Source organism: Mesocricetus auratus, unplaced genomic scaffold (genome assembly GCF_017639785.1).
Source record: "Mesocricetus auratus isolate SY011 unplaced genomic scaffold, BCM_Maur_2.0 Super-Scaffold_100006, whole genome shotgun sequence".
NCBI lineage: Eukaryota > Metazoa > Chordata > Mammalia > Rodentia > Cricetidae > Mesocricetus > Mesocricetus auratus.
In genome coordinates, this window is record NW_024429190.1 from 84,238,916 (window position 1) to 84,260,563 (window position 21,648).

Sequence of the window (21,648 nt, forward strand, 5' to 3'; positions counted from 1 at the left end):
ACATATACCCTAAGACTTTAAAATCTTCATAGGCAGTAATTTCGAAATTTTTTTTTTACTTACTCTCCAATGTTTGTTGAAGTTCGTGGATGGTACTAAGAAGAACATGAAATTGTTTCCGTCTCAATTCCAGCTGTTAAAAAGGAAAACAACTTAAATAAGTTGGTCTATACACACGCATACACATGCAGGCACACATGGACACGCACACAGAAGCTAATGGATATATTCAAATACCTTATCTTCAACACTTTCTTTGATATGTGAGAGATGCTCCAATTCTTTGCCTAGAGCCTCTAGCTCCCTGTCAGGGAAACAACAAAACAATACAATGTTATAGTTTGGTACTTAAGGGAAGAGAATTTGTAAATATAATATTTTGGCCACTAAATAATATTCTGAAAATAAAAGGATTTTGAGAGATGGCTCAGCAGTTAAGAGCAACCGCTTCTCTTTCTCTTCTATTCCCAACACCTACATTGTGGTTCACAATTGCCTGACTCTAGTCATAGGGATCTGACGCCCTCTTCTGGTCACCATGGGCATCAAGCATGCAAGTGATTCATGGATACCCATGCACACAAAGCATGCATAATACATAAAAGTAAAAAAAAAAATTATGAGTCAAAGATTTCTGAAATTGAGGATGATCTCTAAGTTGTACTGTATTTATTACAACTTTCCTTTTAGATACAAATTTTTAAAATGACAAGAACATAATAATTATGTAGAGTAAAACCCATAAACAGATACATTTTGTACAGCATCTTCAGTTTTTCTTTTGGTAAAAAAGAAAAATTCTGCCAGTTGACTAACATACTCTATGAACATAATTCCCAGTCTTCTATCTCACATCTATTTCCCTCCAACTCCTACTTAGACACCCTGTGTATCCTTGTAAGTATCGCTGAATGGTGTACAGTATTAGTACATAACAATTGAGAGGCAGTTTCTAATGTTGACAAATGAGATGCGTATGTTTCATAATTTGAAATTCATTAAATGTCCTTTTTACTGTTTATGTCTTAAGCTGTTTTAAAAATGTGTACCTAGCATAGTCTGTATTAGTATTCAATGTTCTGTGATAACAATAGAGTAAAGGACACATATTCATTTCCTTTTGAGGCATATCACATGAATTCATTCTGGGCCTGTAGGTAGTAACACTGGAGAGAGAAGAACCTAATCAGGCAGTGTAAGAATATGCAATACTGAAAATATGACTGCCCCTTCCTTGTAATGTCTGCTAGTGCCTATCTGAAAATGGCATGTGCAGAGTGGATCGTCAACACTTCTGTATCAAGGCAGCTCCCTACAAAGCTCTACACTTACTTTAATGTCTCATGTCTGTCTGGATGATGCTGAATCACTTTCGCCAAAGCATCATATTCTGAAAGACATGAAAAAAGGAGCTTTTTGAACCTGGATTATCAGAACAAAATGTGTAAATGAAAAACATCCACTTTCCTAGATAAATAAATGACAATAATGAGCCAGGTATGGTGGTGCATGCCTTTAATCCCAACACTCAGGAGGCAGAGGCCAGAAGATCTCTGTGAGTTCAAGGCCAGCCTGGTCTACAGAGCATGTTCCAGGGTAGCCAGGGCTACACACAGAAACCCTGTCTCAAAAAGCAAAAGAGGTGATGGAGAGCAGTGTACATGACTTTACAGTGTTCCTTCCACACAGGGATTTTGGCTCTCACTTCTGGTTTTCCATTCATGTGACAAAATATTGGTTGGCAGTAGCATAAATAAACTTGGTATCACCATGATTTGGAAAGGATCTTATTAACTGTTTTATCCCCGCCCTCACCAAACAGAATAAACAGAGGAAAATACAGTGGTTTCAACCTGTGGGTCTCGACCCCTTTGAGAGCTGCATATCAGATGTCCTGCACATCAGATACTTTTTACATTATGATTCATAACTAGAAGAATTATAGTTATGAATGGCAATGACATAATTTTAAAAGCATGAACTGTGTTAAAGGGCCGAGGGTTAGTGTTGAGAACCACTAAGATCTCACATCTACATCTGGAGAACAGCACTTTTCCCTCATTCTAATGTTAAACATTTCAGAAGCTGAAGTGATTTAAAATTCATGTCATTATTTCTACTCTACTGAAATCTCTACACTGTCATGTAACTTCTACTAATCTTTACTATGAAATGATAGATTAATTTTAAAATTTACCAAAACAATGCACAGACATTTTAAATCACTTAGAATTGATATTATTTGTAAATTAGTGTATTTGGTATAAATTAGCCACTGAAACTTCACCACATATCCTGTAACTAGATGCAAAAACCACTTCTTTTTTTTTTTTTTTTTTTGGTTTTTCGAGACAGGGTTTCTCTGTATTGTTTTGGAGGCTTGTCCTGGAACTTGATCGGTAGACCTGGCTGGCCTGGAACTCACAGAGATCCTCCTGCCTCTGCCTCCCGAGTGCTGGGATTAAAGGCGTGCGCCACCAACACCCTGTGCAAAAAACACTTCTTAGAAGGGGGAATTAAAAGTGAGCAGTGGAGCTGGAGAGATGGCTCAGTGATTAAAAGCATTGCCTGCTTTTTCAAAGGACTCAGGTTCAATTCCCAGCACCAACATGGCAGCTCACAACTGTCTGTAACTCCAGTTCCAGGGGATTTGACTCTTTCACACAGACATACCTGCAGGCAAAAATACATACATAAAGTAACGCATGAATGAATGCATGAAAAAATAAATACTGGTCCCAGCACTCGGGAGGCAGAGCCTGGCAGATCTCTGAGTTCCAGGCAGGCCTGGTCTACAAAGTGAGTTCCAGAACAGCCAGGGAGGGCTACACAGAGAAATCCTGTCTCAGGAAAAAAAAGGGGGGTGGGGTGAGGGTATTTTTTTTGTTTTTTGGTTTTTCTCTCTGTGGCTTTGGAGGCTGTCCTGGAACTAGCTCTTTGTAGATCAGGCTGGTCTCAAACTCACAGAGATCTGTCTGCCTCTGCCTCCCAAGTGCTGGGATTAAAGGCATGTGCCACCAACGCCCGGCCTGGGGTGAGGGTAATAGTGTTAAAATACTGAATTGATTAATTGATTAGCTCGCTAAAACATGCAACTCATTGTCCGGAACACATCATATTAATTCAGCAAGGCTGATTTTATTTTAAATAATCTTTTTGCATTATAAACAATATATTTTCAGTATAAAACAGAAATGACGAATCTAAGCCACAAAACCTCACCATCACCAAATAACTAACAACATTTTCTATTTCCATTTAGTTTTTCACAATACTGTCATAGTGATGGCCATCACTTTTTTATTTACTTATTTATGTACTTGTTTAGAGTTAAGTTTCCACTAGACCTAGACTTAGAATTTGTAACCCTCTTGCCTTAGTCAAGTGATGGGATTTCAAATATGTGCCACCAAGGACAGTTTAAACACTGCTCTTTATTTTTACTTCTTTCAATTTATGTAATGGGAGGAGCGATGTTCCTGCCATTATTATCTTTGAGGTTGGAGAGATGGCTCAGCAATTGAGAATATACTGCTGTTTCACAGAACCCAAATTCAGTTCCCAGCACTCATATGCAGCTCACAACTGCCTCAACTCTAGAGATGAGATGGTCACTCCTGGCCTTCAAAGGCACCTGCACTCACATATACATAGACACACATAAAAAAATTAAAATTATTTTCAAATATTTTATGAACCAGATGAAGGCAATTCTAACTTTAAAAGAGATTAGAATAAAACTAAACTTTGGTCTGTTTTTTAAAATATTTACATGTATTTTATTTTACTTTGGTGTTTTATATGTGTGGGAGTTTGTGGCACAGTAAGAGACTCAGTTCTCTCATTAGACCTTGTGGGTCTTAGGGCTCAAACACAGGTGGTCATGGCCACACTTGGTGGCAAGTGCGTTTGTCCACTGTGCCAACTTGCTATCCCCTAAACTTTAACTTCTCTATTAGGTAATTTTGTAGATAATGCTTGCTGTTTTCCATGTTTTGAAAGTACCTTCGTTATATGGGCAAATAAACACCTCAGTGTGTTATATAGCTCACCTTTGCAGATTAACTATTAATAAACCCCCTTAGTCTGTCATAAAGCTCACTTTTGCAGATTAACTGTAACACTGCTTAGGAGAAAGGTCTGAAAATAGGAAAAAAGTCTGAGAAACACTTGGGTAACCAATAAAATTCAACAAAATAAAATTTTTTCTAGCATACCTTTCCTTCTTTATTTTAAGTAACAAGAGTTTTAAGAATTAAATATAATTGCTATTTATTTTTTATAAACTGATTCACAGTGCAGTTTTTACCTTTCACAATTAAAAACTTCATGGAAATTATAGTCGGGAATAAAATATCTCCAAAGTCCTTCATATCATTCCTACCTTGTCGATTTTTTCGTATTCGTTTTGCTTGAAGAATTTGCTTTTTACACTCAGCAATTTTTTCATGTGCTCCCGCAATACTACATTCTATACAAAAAGGTAGTTTTAAAAAGGTAATTATAATAACATGTATAAAACAGAAGTCCCACTGATAACACAAGACACTGCCATTCTACAACACAAGCACTCTATCTTATTACACAGCGCTGTGGCTGCCGACATTACCACTGTAATTTCCATGCAGTTTTACTACAATGTAGATATTCAAACAGCTTCTCCTTCAATCCACAAATGCAGTTATAAAAACAAACATTATTTACCTATTTCTTTGTATATCTTTTCATAATTCTCCATTTCTCTGAGATTCATATCATACACCAGCAAAGTCTTGCCCATTGAAAACTCACACTGGGACAGGGTGCTCAGCATACGCTGGTACTGGCTATATCTGTGAAAAAGAGAGAGAATAAAAAATGTAAACTAAAGGAAACCAAGTTCTGATAACTGTTTTATATAAAATAGCCTAGAACACCAGCTGTTACTACTTCCTTTGCTAGATGTGGTATAAACTGCTCTGGCTAGAAAGGCAAGTTGAGGCTACTGCTCTCATCATACAGGCTCAGTCTAAGCGATCTGTCTGAATTATTTAAATCACCTGTAATAATAGCTGATTAAGAGTTTTCTTCACAATTCTTTTCTCACAACTTTCCTACTCTACACAATCATTTAAGCAGAAAGTAAATCCATAAAAACTTCATAAAATTAATATGTAATCAACTTATATATTAGCTTATTAACAAAAGAGGAATCTTCATTTAGAGATGTTAAGCAAACACTGATTTGCTAAAAGTACTCAAATTACTAAGCCTGAGTTCAATCTTTCTTCCTTCCTTCACTACTATGCTTTCTTCATGTTATAGAGACACAAAAAGGCCTCCAAGAGAAGGTCAGGGCAAAGAATCCTTCCCATCAATCAAGAAGAGGCTGCCCTGGACAGCGAGGGTCAGCGGAGCTGCATGATGCGGCCTTGAGAAGACTCCCCCAGGACAGACACTGGACAGAAAGGGCATGGGGAAAGTACCCCTCCTCTTGGGATCCAGAGTTGCACCATTTGATAAAGCTTTTCACGAGGAGATTAATTCTCCGGTCATCCCCAGCACCATCTCCATCAATCAGAAGACGCTTCCGTATGACTTCGTCTGCAGGAAAAAAGGTGAGAATTAAATGAACATTTGCTTCTAGGTAATTCTCAAGACCACTACTACTACTCACCAAAAGAAAATTACTGAAATATAAGCATATTTAATGCCATTGGCTGAGCTACCACTTAAAAGCAAGAAGGTAAAATTAGTCATTTTATTTGCATCTTGCCACAATTAAAAGTCTTTTTCCCCCCCTCAAAGAAAAGCGATTGTCTGTGGTATGTCTGCCACTGTTCTAGGGGATGAGCTCACAGGTGAAACTTTGCCATCAGAATTGGCATTCTATGGGTTGTTGAGAGTAAATTTTCAGGTACAAAAGGAAAGCTAAGCCAATAATTAATAATTGTTAGGAGAACTAGTTTTGGAAAAAAACCTGTCCAAATGAAGGGGAGCCAGGACCTCACGCATCTCTAGCTAAGTGAGAGGCACTAACAGAAGAACAGACAAGGGAAGGTTCCTAGCATGCAGTATCAAGTTAGAAAAAGAATGACAGGTCAGAGAAATGGAGAAAGCTTCAGGAAGTAACATAACTTGGTTGTTAAGTGCTTTAAAGCATCTCTCTCTAAGTCAGTACAGGTTGGCCTGGACTTCACCAGGCAGCCTCCGCCTTCCACTTGATGGGATGGCAGGTGAGAGTCACTATACCTGACTTCCATGTCTCATTTCTGCCCCAGTGCAAAGAGAAAACAGAACACAAAAGTAATGCAAATGATGACTGGGACACACAGGGTCCAAAGCAGTTTGTCGGCAGTTCTGAGCTACAGTTCTTACCAGGACCAAATAACGCTGGGCCATAATCACAAAGACAAATGGAAAAGAAATCATTCCATCTACCAGATCATAACATGGTAACAAAACTGTAGACAAGATGTTCAGAAACTGTACTTATACATGCTGTTAAACATGCAGGGATACAGATATAATCAACAATGCTTGAAATGGACACAGCATTTGCCCATGCAAGCACAGAATTTTTTTTCCTTTTGGGTTTTGAGACAGGATCTCTCTACACAGCTGTGTCGCTTATTCTGAAACTATGTGGCAGAGGCTGGAGTTACAGGTGTGCACCACCATGCACAACAGATATAAAGAGATTTCTCTAGCAGTGTTGTTTATAGTATTGCAAACCCTCAACAACCTCTTTAGATAATTAAAGTAGCTTCCCAGAAGCAGAGAATGCTGCTGCCCAATGTGTAAGGAAATGTAAAAAAAAGTTGAGCAAACATGTGTGTATACATGCAGAAAATATCTCTGGAGGGATTCATAGGTAATGGACCACATTAATGATTGTTTCTGATAAGGACACTACAGAGATTAAAATGATTTTCATACCATTTTATCATTTTTTGTTTATTTCTGGGCTTTCATTTCTTTTTTAACTAATTTTACAAATTTAAGGTCTGAATAATTTCTGGAGAGCCTGCATGAATCAATAGCAAAGTCTTTGCCAACAGCTCCTGTGTGTGTGGGCACAAGTATTTGAAAGCACAGGTGAAGTGGAGATGGCCCAGTGTAGGATATCCAGAGACAGACACTTTTAGGATGGGTTTGTTTAATAGGTTGTTCAAGCACAAATTCACCTGAGTATTTAACTTTAAGTTTCAAAAGATAGTAATGCTTTCAAACTTTAATCACCAAACAATGTTATTTGAAGAGACCCAGATAAATAAAACATAGTCCTTTAAGACATTAAAATGGCCTGGGCCTGGAAGTGGTGGTTGCACAGCGTTTAATCCCAGTACTCAGGAGGCAGAGGGAAAGGCAGAGGCAGGTGGATCTCTGTGAGTTCAAGGCCAGCCTGTCTATAGAGAGAGTTTCAGGACAGCCAGACTGTTACACAGAGAAACCCTGTCTTGAATACCTGCCCCAAGAGATTAAAATGCAGAATATAAATTTTTTATTACAAGCACAAACACACACACAAAGTACACACATTTTGAGACAAGGTCTCACTTTGTAGCCCTGGCTTTCCTGAAACTTGCTATGTAACCCTTGCTGGCCTCAAACTCCCAGCACATGGAGACAGCAGTCTGCTTCTGTCTGTCAAGTGCTGGGAGTAAAGGTAGCCTTGGGGCTGGAGAGCTCAGTGGTTAAGAATGAGTATTGCTCTTCCAGTGCTCAAGCTTGACAATTTACAACCACAGTCACCCCAGCTCCAGGGTTCGATCGTTTCCAGACTCCTCCAGCACCTGCACTCATGCATGCACGAGCTCAGGCACTTGCACACACGAAGAATTAAAAAGATAAATCTGAAGGTGTGTGCTACCATGCACGGCAACTTGACTGTTTAAACACTACAATCTGGAAGTTACAGGGCTATTCAGATGTTTGCTCTTCTCTCTATTCTTCCCAAGCCCTCCCCTCCCCGCTGGATGCTGGGGCTTCCTACATCAGAGTGTGGGACCTCAAATGTAAATGCAGTAGGAAACAGAGAGGAGCCCCCACAGTTACTACCTGGGGTCTAGTGACTAAAACATTTAAAGTCTGCTCTTTAGATCAAAGCATCTTCACACATGAATGAAGTACTCCAATCTGGAAACATCCATAAGCCAAGTAAATCAAATCAACAGCCCCAACCAAGTTGACTTTCCTCCTTATCCCAGGTCCCAGGCTGTCCTCAAAGTATGTACTTTAGCCTAGCCTGGAACGCCCAACAGTTCTTCTGCCTAGACTCCACTGGCTGTTATAGGTGTAATGCACCATGACAGACTTCAAGATCTTTTTTTTTTTTTTTTTTTTTGAGTTGTCTTGGCTACCCTGGAACTCATTTGGCTGACTTTGAACTCACAGGGACACAGGAATCACTCAAACTCTGCCTCCGGAGTGTTGGGATTAAAGGTGGGTTGCCACGCCCAGCCTGACATCAATATTTTAAAATTTTGTTTGTGATGCCTACAGAGGCCTTCTGAAAACCACTGCTTCTATTGAACACGAACAGACTAGTGGCCCTTATTTTCACTGTCATAGCAACAAGTAACTGTACAAAAGGTGTGAACAAAATTTGTACACAAGGCATAAGAGTAAGTTCTGAGGAGGGGAGGCATTTGACTCTCGGTACAGTAGCATCCACATTACACAAGAGTTGTGGACAAGCAGAACAGGTGGGTCTTTATCAGTACGTCTCAAGGTTTCTAACCAGGTTTCATTCAGCAGTATCAAATATAGCTGAATTAAGCAATATGGTGTCATTTATACACCATAACATTTTAATAACAAATGAAAACCATCCCAAATATCTGTAAGTGGATGAACAAGTTAAGTAAATTTTTGTATAAGAACTTGATAAAGCTGGGTGGTGGCGGCACACACCTTTAATCCCAGCCCTTGGGAGGCAGAGGCAGGCAGATCTATGTGAGTTCTCGAGGCCATCCTGGTCTACAGAATTCCAGGACAGGCTGTAAAGCTACACAAAGAAATCCTGCCTGGAAAGAAAGGAAGGAAGGAAGGAAGGAAGGAAGGAAGGAAGGAAGGAAGGAAGGAAGGAAGGAAGGAAGGAAAAAGGGAAGGAAACATGGAATATTATCATACATTTGATACAAAGTAAAATACAAGAGGAAGAATGTATAGTATGCTTTCATTTAAATAAAAATGGACAAGTATATTTACATATGTTTGCATTTGCATAGATACCCTGGAATGATGCTATACAACAAATAAATGGGGTTATCAAGAGAGGGGAAAAAAAAAAGTCAGGGGAGGACAGGCTAGAAGACAGAGAAAAGTATAGTTTGATTTGAATACTAGAAGAGACTCAAAATCTGACAGTTATTCTGTTATACAGGAAAGAATGCTAAAATCTTCCCATCTCATGCCTCGCCAGCAGGTAGAAAGCTGTGTGAGCTCTAGCAGAGTTGGAGGAACAGACACAGTAGCACTCCAGACCAGATGAGGGAGGACAATGCAACCAACAACACAGATGGCAGTTTATAGGTTATATCACGAGAGGATGGTATCTGCTGTAGGCAACTGAGCTATTGAAGGGGCAGGGGCAGAACTATCTGGCAGGAGCAAGCTGAAGACTGCAACTGGGAAAAGCCCACAAGCAAGAAGGCTGGCTAGTCAGGAGGCTTCCAAGCCACATGCAGTTAGGAGCTACGTGGCCTAACAGAGGAGGAGAATCACAGGTCCCAGAAGGCAGGTTAGGACTGCAGGTGGGCAGGAGTGGGAGGGAGTGGGAGGGAGTGGGAGGGAAGGAGGGAGGGAAAACTCCTCTGGCAATGCAGAGGCTTCTCATCTAGGCAGTCTCAGACCCGCTTTGCACTCCAGCCCCCATGCACATTGCTTCAAAGTTCTGGGCCACAAATCAAAACTTGGAGACAATGGTTTTGGTTGTGTATCCAAAGTTTGTGTATGAGCACATGAGATCAACTTGTAACTTCATCTGCAAAGTAAGACGAAAACTATCTAGTTTGTAGGACTGTTGAGAAGCATCTTGAAAACAGAAAGTGAAAGAAAATAATTCCTGTTCATATGAAAATGTCCCAAACACATTATCCCTTTCTTTATCTTAAATTTTAACTCACAACTTGCAATATCCTAAAAACATTACACAGTAAATGACAATACTTAGCTAGATATACAGCTAAGCATCTACGTAGATACTATATATTCAAAATTTTGCCCAGTTATGATTGGCTGTCTCAAACTTACAGCAAGGTCACAGCACTCCTTTCTTAAATGTTTTATGGACAGTTAGTTACTGCCTAGAAAACTAGACAAGAATTACTGCCATAACATACACTTTGTAGAGTATACAATAACAACAAAGAGAGAGGTACATTGCCAGATTGCCAGTTTGAGAATAGCTTCTCCTCTCTTTAGTTCCTAACACACATGGAATGAGCGGGTTTTTTATTTCTAGCAACACTTCATCATTTAGGTCATAATGAACATACATAAAACTTTTTTTTGAGACAGTGTTTCTCTGTGTGTAGTTCTGGCTGGCAAAGATCTCAAACTCAGAGATCCACCTGCCTCTGACTCCAGAGTGCTGGGATTAAAGAAAGGTGTGGGCAACCACCTCCAGGCTCCTAGAACACTTTTGACTTCCTAAATTACCATGAAGCCTTCTGTAAATGATCTGGTTGCTTGTACTAATCCCACCAGGCCTTGGGGCCATTCTATGAAAACAAATATGCAAAAGCAGCTTAGAAACTATTTATTGGTAATAACTTGATGAGAAATTATGATCATATAAAGATAATGTTTACATAAATTCCTATTAGATTTATCATTACATTACCACCACTCATGAGTTATTAAGATGAATTACATAAGCTCATTTGTTGCATTCCTCATGTCAGAACTCCTGTTCTCTCCCTTTATGAAGTTTAAAATCATAAGAATGTTTTTTAAGGTCAACAATAACTAAGAATAAACAAGGTAGTCTGACTCTCCCATGTAAATGTTGCTCTCATCTGAGATACTTATGTCCCATTTGTACAAACTTTTGATGGTAAAACCAAAATTAAGTTGAAAAATTTTAAGCCAGACATGCCTACAATCCCAGTATTTAGCAAGTTAAGCAGGAGGGTTGTGCAATTGCATAATTTAAGCATAAAACTTTGATTTTGTTTTGAAAAGCTATCTTAGCTAAGGAGAAATTATTTAACGGGAGGAAATGTACTGGCACTGGTGATCAAACGTGCTTCCCACTGGGTCACTTGAAGTGAACGCCGCAGCAAACACTTCTACAGTGTTTACTCCATGTGTCTCTCTCACTGAGAAGTGTACTGGCTTAGCTAACAGCCATTCTGTTTCAGAGTTCTTACATGAGATATTACACTGTATCCTTGAAATGACCTGTCAAGTCTGTGCTGTGGTTGTCCATTTACAGATGACTGATATCATCTTTGCCTTCATCGGAAAATATATACTACACTATCGTATAGTTCCATTATTCTGCGATATTGTTTGAGCATATTAAAACCACTTTAAACTTACTAAGTATATGTCTATGGAAGCTGTCAGAGCCAAACAGCTCTGTTGAGTGCAATGCAGAACCACGTCTTCCCCGTCTTCTCACTTCCCATCTGTTGCTCTAGCATCAACACATGTCTGCCGTTCTCTGTGCTACAAAGGGTTCTAATCCAACTTAACACACTTTAAATTATCACCGACAACATAAGCCATTAGAATAATTTAAATTAGCAGTGACACATCTTAACTAGTTTTTGGTTGGCCAAACTTAGGAGTGGCTTTGCCAGAAAAAAGCTGTCCAACTAAGTCACTAACTCAGCAGGACCTGCTCACTGCCCCCTACTTGCTCATCTATACATGGCAGGGCTGGGGATGTAGCTTAGCTCAATGGCAGAGTGCTTGCACAGCATACAGAAGAGTCTTAGTTCAATCCCGCTAACACACACACACAGACACACCCAGACACACACACACACAGACACACACACACCTTCCAGGACCCTGCCCTTCTAATTTCCTTCTGTACCTAGCATCTCATATTTGTTCATTAGTTACTTAGTCCTAACTTCAGTTCAATTTCCTTCCCCCATAACAAGATAGGGAAGGGTAATCAGTACAGATACAGTTCTCCACAGGGGAGTGGAAAAGAGGTTAGTAAAATAACTTCTGTATTTAGAAAGATTTACTGAACATTAGCACGTGTTTAATTCAGTACACTGCCCTTTACTTCCAAAACAGCACTCCGGGGTAGATTTTGTTAGTATCTTAACATACAGAGAACAAAACTGGGCCTCAAAGAAGCTAGGTAACCTCCACAAGGCCAGAGGCTGGTAGTTGTCAAGTGGGGATTCCTGTGGCCCCTAAGGATTGGGGGCTTCAATTGGTAAGTTTGTAACTCACCATTCCTTCCCTCCTCCCACCTGACAAATCCATCACTCCTCTGGAGCAAGGTACAAATTCACACAAGTCAGAAACATAAGATCATCTTTGACATCCCAGCACATCCGACTAGTCCCGACATTCTGCAAGACCTCTGTTCGCTTAGTTCCCTTAGCTGGAGTGCTGGCCTGGAGTGCTGGCCCCATTCCCTAGCATCATGCAGCAGGAGCTGAGCTCGGTGCATGTTAGCCAGTCAGAGATGCCTCAGCAATTGAGAGCACTGGCTGTTCTTGCAGAGGTATGGGTTCAATTCCCAGCACTCTTCTGGACTCCATATGCACCAGACACAAGTGGTACACGAGCACACATGCAGTCAAAACACACACACACACACACACACACACACACACACACACACACATACCTTCACCCCCACCTCACCCCAATTAGTCAACGTTTACAGCCACTCCAAACTGCAGACCTATAGTGCCTGTTGGTTCTAGGTTGCAAACTGTAAGTAAAGCATTGCCTGGAAGTAAGGTAAAGACCTACTGAATAAACGAAACTGGAATAAAATAAGGTTAAAATTCCCCTATGTATCCCTACCTAGACATTTCCTCGAACAGTCCTCAAATGTGGGTCTTCGTTGTTCTTCCCATTTTCTGGATGTCAGTCCACTGGTACCCACAGCTACTGATCACCCTCTCGAGAACCTTTCTACCAAAGCAGGTACCAAAGTAAGCCCTTGCTCCAGTTTCCCACCGCATCTGTCCATCCCTCCCCGAAATGCCCCCTTATTTCTGCTCCCAGTCCACAGACGGCGGCGGTCCACAACCCATCACCCCCAATTCATCCAGGCCTACAAACCACCTTCCCCAACACGTCCTCCTTTAGATGCCGCGGTCTAAACCGTCGGCTTCATTCCACCGGGCGCTTTACCTTGTAAGTCGCCCAGATACACTTCCCGACCGGCCCTCCAGAAGCCCCTAGTCCTTTTGGAGGCTGTCCCCAGCTCGGAGTCCTCATTCCACCGCACTCCGAGCTCCAGGGCCCCCGGGAGCCCGCCGCACGGCCTGCGGGCCCGACCCAGCCCGGCCTGGGAAGCCCCCCCAGCCGGCCCCCTCGGCGCACTGCATCTCCCGGGCTCCCCTGGCTGCCCGGGCTCGGCGCCCGGCCCTCCGCCGCTCCCGGCCGCCCCGGGAGCCCCCACCCGGGACGGCCCGGATCCCGGCGCTGCCCCGCGTCCCCGCACCCCGCGGCGGCCTCACCGTCAGTCACGGCTCCCATGGCGTGCGCGGCGGCGGCGGCGGCGGCGCGAGCTGAGGCGGCGGTTGGCGGCGGAGGTCAAACTCCCACAATGCAGCCGGGTAAACAGTCATGGAGGAGGAGGCGGCGGCGCCCGCGGCCGCCCTCTCCGACTCCTGAGTCGCGCCGCGCCGCCGCCGCCGCCGCCGCGGGACCCGCGCTGCCGGCGCTCGCTGCTCTCCCCGGGCGCGGAGCGGCCGGCGGGTGAAGGGCGAGGCGGGCGGCCGGCGGCGGCTCGGCCCGCGCACCCCGTCGTCCCGCCCGGCCCGCGCCACAGGCCGCCCTGGAGGCCGCGGCCAGCCGCCAGGTGAGCTCCGGGCTGCGCGCGCTCGGGGGGCTCCGCGCCTGCCGCTCCGGGTGACCGCCGCCCGCCCCCCCGGGCCGCCGGGTGCCGCTCGCTCGGTGGGATGGGGCCGCGGCGACTGCCGCCCAGTTGGCGCCCACGCGCGCCGCGGCCGGTCTCGAACCCGGGTCCTTGAGGCGGACGCGGCAAGCCATCCTCCCTTCCTGAGCTCTGGCAGGTGCTGCGAAAGTGGGGGAAAGAAACTTGGGGACCTCTGGGAGGACTTTGCTCAGGAGCAGCAGCCTACTCCCTGCGGTCCTCGCCCCTCACCCAGTTCTCCCACGGTGTCGGAATCCAGATGGGGTGCCTTCGTTTTCATATTATCTTTGCTTTTCAAAAAACGCGTCTTAAAGGGAAGTTGAAAGTAGAAGGCGTTGGGGGAGGTGGCGCTGCTCATTGAAAAACGTTGCTTGGGGTGGAGAACACATATTTCCGGAGCACACTGCAGATTATATTGCTATCTTTTCTGGAAAAAAAAAAATCACTGAGATGAGTGTCTCCTGAATGGAACCATGGTTGATTTCATGTCCAACTGGACAGCGTTACACCCAGAAGCGTGCTCGACGTTGAAACCCAGGTTTTCGCTGTTTTCCAGTTTTCGTGATTCCCAAGTCCCTTGCATCGCCAGATCCTGCATAAAGCAATTGTGTGGGGGTCAGTTTGGTTGTTCAGGCTGCTTTTCTGAAGTAGGGTCCATGCATCTGCCCTGAGTTCCCTCAGTTCTTTAGCAGAAAACTTGGAACCATTCAGTGTATGTTAGTGAACTGGTTCTTGCCTCTTCGCAGACCTATATGTCAAGTACATTACTGACTTTTGTCACAGAGGCAGAAATGATCTTGAATGAAAGTTTTCAGGCCTAACTGACCTCTTCTAAATGCTGAAGCTGCGGTTCTTGACTTTTTGAAAGTGTTGGCTAAAGGCTGTTCATAACTTGGACTTTGGACCTGTTCATTTCCTTGATGTAAGAGGAAGGATAATAGCAATATTAAATTCAGCAGGGTGGTGGTAGTCATGCCTTTAATCCCATCTGGCCTGACAGGTCTGTGAGTTGACGATAATCTGGGTCTAATTATGAGTTTTTGGGCTGCAAGGGCTGCATAGGTGACCCAACATTTTGGTAGGGAGATTTCTTGTTTAAAGAGAAGCTGTCATGTAGTGAAAGGATGCTTTTAAAAAGCATGTCTTGATCTTATCTTGCTGACTTAAACGGTATCTAGAGATGTCAAATAGTTGTTAATGTTTTCATAAGAAAATTGCACTGCCCTCGATGATTTACACTTCCATGAGACACTATCAGGTTTTCACAGAGGAGCCATGAGCACTTTCATAAATTCGTCTGATCTCTCACAATTTTGTTAATCAGGGCCACAAACTTTTTTTGTTTGTTTGTTTGGTTTTTTTGAGACAGGGTTTCTCTGTATTGCTTTGGAGCCTGTCCTGGAGCTCACTCTGGAGACCAGACTTGGCTTCAAATTCAGAGATCCACCTGCCTCTGCCTCCCTAGTGCTGGGATTAAGGGCGTGTGCCACCAATGCCCAGCAAGGCCACAGACTTTTTTAAGTAATAAAGCTGTAAGTAATGCTTGAAAATAAACATTTCTGAACATTGTTGGTTCAGCTGATGGGAGAGCCAGTGTTAGAAAATGTCTGAGCCCCCGGCGTTGGTGGTGCACGCCTTTAATCCCAGCACTTGGGAGGCAGAGGCAGGCGGATCTCTGTGAGTTCGAGGCCAGCCTGGTCTACAGAGTGAGTTCCAGGACAGCCTCCAAAGCCACAGAGAAACCTTGTCTTGAAAAACCAAAACAAAAAAAAAAAAAGAAAATGTCTGAGCCTCTTGAAGTCTCTGGAGTTTTTTCTTCAAACCATCTAATTCTTTATTGCATTGACAAGAATCTACGAGTTGAACATATGAGAATTTCTTTTATTATGTGATATACATTGAGAGAACATCTTGCAGTGAATTTTAGAAATGATCTTTTCATATGCTAATATTAAAGTAGGCTGGACCCAAGCTCATGTTTCTTTCCTTCCTCCCTTCCTCCCTTCCCCCCCCTCCTCCCTTCCCTCTTTTCTTAAGGGAAATCTTGACAGGCAGAAACTCAGAACTGGGACATAATAAGCTTTAAGCTTCCAAAAGGCTGACTTGAACTTACAGACCCAGTTAGTTGCTTTTTTTTTTGAGACTGAAATATTAGCTAAGGAAGTTAGTGTATTTATTGACTGACAAGTGAGCCTGTGGTTTGGTCTGTGTCCTTGGTCCCCTAGTTGGGTTTCTACCGCTGCAGTAAGCACGGGACCGCCTGCCCTGGAGTGGTGCCTCACGCAGTGACACAGGTCTCACTCGTCAGCCACCAGGCAGAAAACACACCACAGACTGGACCACAGGCCCGTCTCCTGTAGGCATTGTCTCAGTCAGATGCCTTCTTCCCAGGTATGCCAAGGTTTGTGTCAAGTTGTCAAAAACAACCAAACAAGCATGCTGGGGTGGGGGTGGGGGTGGGGGTGTTAGACATTTCTCAAGTTCGCTTTTAGCTCAAGAGTTATTTGGCCTGTATATCCATCCTTAGGCGTCTGCAAGTATCAACCAATTCTTTAAATATATTTGTTCATTTTATTTTGCCCGTGTTTTGCCTACATGTATATTTGTATACTCCTACCACAAATGAGTTTGGTGCCTGTGGAAGTCAATAGAGGCCATTGGATACCCTGGAACTGGAGTTACAGATGGTTGTGAGTCACCTTATGGATACTGAGAATTGAATCCAGGTCCTTTGCAAGAGCAACAAGTGTTCTTAACTGCTAAGCCCTGTAGTTGTGACTCATACTTTTTGTTTTATGTATATTTTCTGCAAATAGGATATAAAGTTATAAATCTAGATTTTAAAAAATTGATTCATCTTTTTACTAAATAAAATGGAACAATTATTCAAATATTTTAGTTAATATTCATGTGTGCACATAATGTGTTTTCATCAAATCCATGCCACTACTCTCAAACCTCCTCCTTTTTCCTCCAACTTCATGTGCTCTCTCTCTCTCTCTCTCTCTCTCTCTCTCTCTCTCTCTCTCTCTCTCTCTCTCTTCTTTTGTTTTTGTTTTTTCTAGACAGGGTTTCTCTGTATTGTTTTGGAGGCTGTCCTGGAACTCTGTAGACCAGGCTGGCCTCGAACTCACAGAGATCCACCTGCCACTGCCTCCCGAGTGCCGGGATTAAAGGCGTGCACCACCGGACGGCTCATGTGCTGTCTTTTAATATTTACTTATTTTTACTGCAAGTGTTAGGTGTCTTACCTGCATGTGTGTCTGTAAACCATGTGTATGCCTGATGCCCACTGGGGCCAGAAGAGGGTACCAGGTCCTCTGGTGCTGGAGCTACAGGTGTTACGGGGTGCCTGCCATGTGGGTGCCAGCAGTCGATGTGGTAGAGATGCAAAGACACTTGCATTTTGTCCCATGGTGAAGCTTTGGCACTTAGTTGGTTGAGTCGTGTACACACAGAAGACAGGCCAGCCTGACATGCTTGTTCTGGCGTCACTGTGACTGGCTTTATTATATCTAAAGGTTTGTACGAGGTAAACTGCAATTGAATAAGCAGAGTTGAGCTTGATGCTAGCTTTTAAAATAAATGGTTGGTTTAACTCTTTTTCTCTGTAGCAATTTTGCAATTTGCCTGGGAGATAATGATGCTGAGGAAGTGTATTTGTGCTCTGTTCGGCAGCAGAGCCCAGTGGGGAAAACACAACTTCTGATTGAAAACATAGTGAAGCTCAAACTTGGTTTCTGCTCTCTGTGTCTCCTCCCTGCTGGCTTCTCATTTCCATCTGGGTGTTGCTTAACTAGTAGAGGAACTCTGAGGGCTAGGAGTTCTCTGCATGAAGTTCTGAGCCCGTTGATTAGCCCACAAGATTAGTTTACAAAACCATTTAAACATTTCTGAGCAAATCTGTACAATAGTGGGATATGCTAGTAATATGCATATTTCCATACATCTTAGGTATTATCATGTAAATGCCTTTTAAAATCATGTTTTCAAAAATAGGAGAGGACTGAGTGATCCTCATAGTGTAGACTCCTATGGGGGGAGGCTGGAAATGCTGCCTTTGCACAGGAAGAGAACAAGGAGCTGCTTTTTCTGTAAGCAAGATTTTTTTTTAACATTTGTTTTTCATTTGTAGTTTAAGTGAAAAAAATAAAAACTACGTTAAAAAATGAAAGCATGTTTTCTGGTTCATCATCCCTAGAAAGGGTGTCATCACCTCCTGTGTTTTGGTTAGAAGGTACCTGTAACTTTCGCTGCCTACCACACTGTGGTGTAAATGGAGTTTGGGATCTCACACAATATAAGCAGTTGGTACCACTGGATTGCACTTCCAGCTCTCTGTGTTTCTTAAAAGACCTTCTGGCTTGGGTATCTGTCTTAGGGTTTCTATTGCTGTGAAGAGACACCAGGACCATGGCAACTCTTATAAGGAAGACACTAAATTGGGATGGCTGGCTTACAGCTCAGAGGTTCAGTCTGTTATCGTCATGGCGGGGAGCATGGCAGCGTGCAGGCAGATGTGGTGCTGGACATGAGAGGGCTACATCTTGCAGGCAAGAGAAAAATCACCTGACTCACTGGGCAGTATCCTGAGCATAGAAAACCTCAAAGCCCACCCCCATAGTGACACATTTCCTCCCAGAAGGCCATACCCACTCCAACAAAGCCATACCTCCTAATAGTGTCACTCCCCTATGAGTTTATGGAGGCCAAATACATTCAAACTACCACAGTATCTATGTTGATTTTTCTTTACGGGGAAAACGAGTTAAATTTTGAAGGAAGCTGGAACATTATGAACCAAAAAAGCTTGAGATGTTATGGATGACATATTTAAAATACATTAATGGCCCTATTGTGGTGGTACATACCTTTAATTCTAGCTCTAGAGGCAGAAGCAGAGGCAGGTAGATCTCTAGGCCAGCCTGGTCTACATAGTGAGTTACAGGACAGATAGGGCTATGTAGAAAGACCCTGTTTCAAAACAAAAGAAACAGAAGGTGCCTTAGCTTTAAAAAGAAATTTACTTTAACTGTTTCCATGACCTTTGGCTATTCTCATTCATGGAGAGCATTCATGTCACTGTGGGTTGGGTAATAATTATCAGGGTTGGCTTTAGCCTTCAATTGGGGTTTGATTCTCATTTTCTAAAATCTCTGGTTTGTTTACCATGGGCCAGTATGGACCAGAAGTTTTAAATGGTTAAGATGGTTATTAAATAGGCCAACGGATGCAAACGATCTTGCTGTTTCCTAGAGCCCTAAGTCTCCTGACAATGGTAGACATTTTGAAGGTGAACTTGATTCTCATTTTTAGAAAAGATACCAGATTCTCTTTCAGAGGACATGCTTGATCATCCCCATTCTCTCATTGACATCCCAAACTATCCTTCTTTCTTTGAAAGATTATTGTTATTTTTTAAATTATTAGTGTGTGTGTGTGTGTGTGTGTGTGTGTGTGCGCGCGCGCGTGCGCATACCATGGTGTGCATACCATGGTGTGCATGTGAAGATCAGAGGACAACTGGCAGAAATTGTGTCTCCTGGGGATCAAACTCAAGGTGTCAGGCTGAGGGCTCACACCTTTACCCACATCTTTCTAGCTCCGTCATCCCACTTTCAGTTCAGGAAGTCCTTTCACATCTTGTCACCATGTTTGGTACCCCAGCATCTATAGGGCCTATCAACACTTGTTTATTGTTTGTGGCGTGGAGTTACTCTCTGTGAGACTGGAAGGTTATGTCAAAATTCTGGCTGTGTTATTGGCCAAACCAAGAAAACCTCACAAAGTTTGAGTTGTAATTTGTTTACAAGTTAGTTGGTTTTATGGCTGAGGAAAGCATCTCTGAAGGATCAGAGGGTGAATATTTTGAACTTCGCCATCTGTCTACTTTTCTCTACTTACTCAACCCCACCATTATAGTGAGAAAGGAATGGCTGTGGGTTTGTTACAGTAAAACCTTATTTATAGGCACAGACATCTGATTTTACAAGTCTTTATATGCCACAAGATAGTTATTTTCAAGTGTTTCAAAATATAAAAGCCATTCCTAGTTTGTGCTGTGTGTATACATTCATGGGAATTGCCTTGTGAACATTCCTAGATTTAGACAGGGATAGCAGTGGTACATACCTTTAATCCTTGCACTTGGAAGATGGAGGCAGGGGCATCAAGGGCATCTTCAACTACCTAGTAAACTGGGAGCCACGTGAGATCCCATCTGGGTCCCTTTCCCCCAGGAAATGAGAGTATTATAGAATAGTGACATCTCCAAGCCACAGTCTACCGCATAGATGTGTGCTCCATCTAATGCTGTGTCCCCATTAGGGTGACCTCCAGTCAGTATGCTGTTGCTAGTCATTTGTGGTACTTCTGTCTTAGTGCATTACTACAGTGTGTTACTACTTAATTTTATTTATTGCTAAAAATATTCTCACCTTGCCCATTTTTTGCATCGCTTGGTGATTGAAATCTGTCGTGTGTGATGCCCTTGAAGAGAATCTCTGCCTTTGCTGCTGTCTTACAATGTTGCTGTTGCCCTCCTTTACCCTGAAGGGAAAGTAATCAGCACAGCCCCTCAGCCTGCTAACTAGATCCTGCCTTACATCCAGGAAATCTGTCCTGGTTTCCTTCATTCCCTCCCTACCCCCGCATGGTATGTGTATGGTTAAATACAGTACACACACATTTTTCTTGTCTTCTACTCCCTGGAGAGTAGCTCCAGATTGGCATTTACAGAACACGGAGGTGCATATGTCTGTGTGTAATTTATCTGACAGTCCATGATGCTCTGAGAACAACCTAATTAAATTTTATTTATTTACCCATTTGTGCATGTATCTATTTATTTATTCATGTATTATTTATTTGTTTGTTTAATATGTGTATGAGTCAGAGTCATTGTGGGAGTCACTGTCTCTTTCCATCATGTGGGTCCTGAGGATTGAATTCAGGGCATCATACTCGGTGGCCCACTAAGCCATCTCATGGACATGGGAACAGCTTCCTTCATTGACTCCTCTTCACTCCCTTTGACTGTTCTCTCTTGGCCCTTGTATAGGATGCAGATTCAGGGACATGGTAAACTGCTCTGGTTGGTGTGGTTTTGCTTTTTCTGGCTTTCAGCATTATTTACTGATTTGCTTGTTTTGAAGCAAGTATGTTTTAGAGCTTAACTTTTTAATACTACATGATACTAAAAGTAAATCACTCAGCAGTATAAGGAAATTTAGAATGTCATCCTGTTCAAGCCTAACCCAAATACAGTATCAGAGACGTGAGTTGCTATGTTGCATGTTTACTGATAGAATTCAATTGAAAATTTTGTTTGCTTTTTATACAGATACTATCTACATAAAAGTATTTAAATGAGAGATAGCTTACTCTTGGCAGTTAGGGACTTTCTTGTTTTTAAAAATTAAGTTTGAAGCCAAGCATAGTGACTGATGCCTTTAGTCCCAGCACTCAGATGGCAGAGGTGGGGGCAGAGGCAGGCAGATCTCTGTGACATCGAGGCCAGTTGCTTTACATAGAGTTCCAGGGATACATAGTGAGACACCCCCCCACCTTCTACCCTC

General features: G+C 42.7%; 2 protein-coding genes across 8 annotated transcripts in view; one reads left to right on the top strand and one right to left on the bottom strand.

The window, feature by feature from the left end:
• Window positions 1-14,412, bottom strand: part of Thoc7 (THO complex 7) — a 15,851-nt gene extending 1,439 nt beyond the window's left edge. The window contains exons 1-7 of one of the 5 annotated variants that reach the window (XM_040747618.1): window positions 14,303-14,404; window positions 5,466-5,583; window positions 4,705-4,832; window positions 4,385-4,471; window positions 1,333-1,390; window positions 238-304; window positions 64-133 (exon numbers count right to left, since the gene is read on the bottom strand). In XM_040747618.1, coding sequence (XP_040603552.1) covers window positions 64-133; window positions 238-304; window positions 1,333-1,390; window positions 4,385-4,471; window positions 4,705-4,832; window positions 5,466-5,583; window positions 14,303-14,351 — 577 coding nt within the window. In that variant the 5' untranslated portion in view covers window positions 14,352-14,404. Of the gene's footprint in view, window positions 1-63; window positions 134-237; window positions 305-1,332; window positions 1,391-4,384; window positions 4,472-4,704; window positions 4,833-5,465; window positions 5,584-12,990; window positions 13,110-13,323; window positions 13,488-13,652; window positions 13,805-14,302 lie in introns of those variants that run through there. The other 4 variants (XM_040747620.1, XM_005076394.4, XM_013118001.3 and 1 more) reach the window with 4 other exon arrangements.
• Window positions 13,857-21,648, top strand: part of Atxn7 (ataxin 7) — a 141,305-nt gene continuing 133,513 nt past the window's right edge. Inside the window, exon 1 of one of the 3 annotated variants that reach the window (XM_040747614.1) lies at window positions 13,857-13,996. The gene's annotated coding sequence lies outside the window, so the exon portion shown is untranslated. The remainder of the gene's footprint in view (window positions 13,997-21,648) is intronic. The other 2 variants (XM_040747616.1, XM_040747617.1) reach the window with 2 other exon arrangements.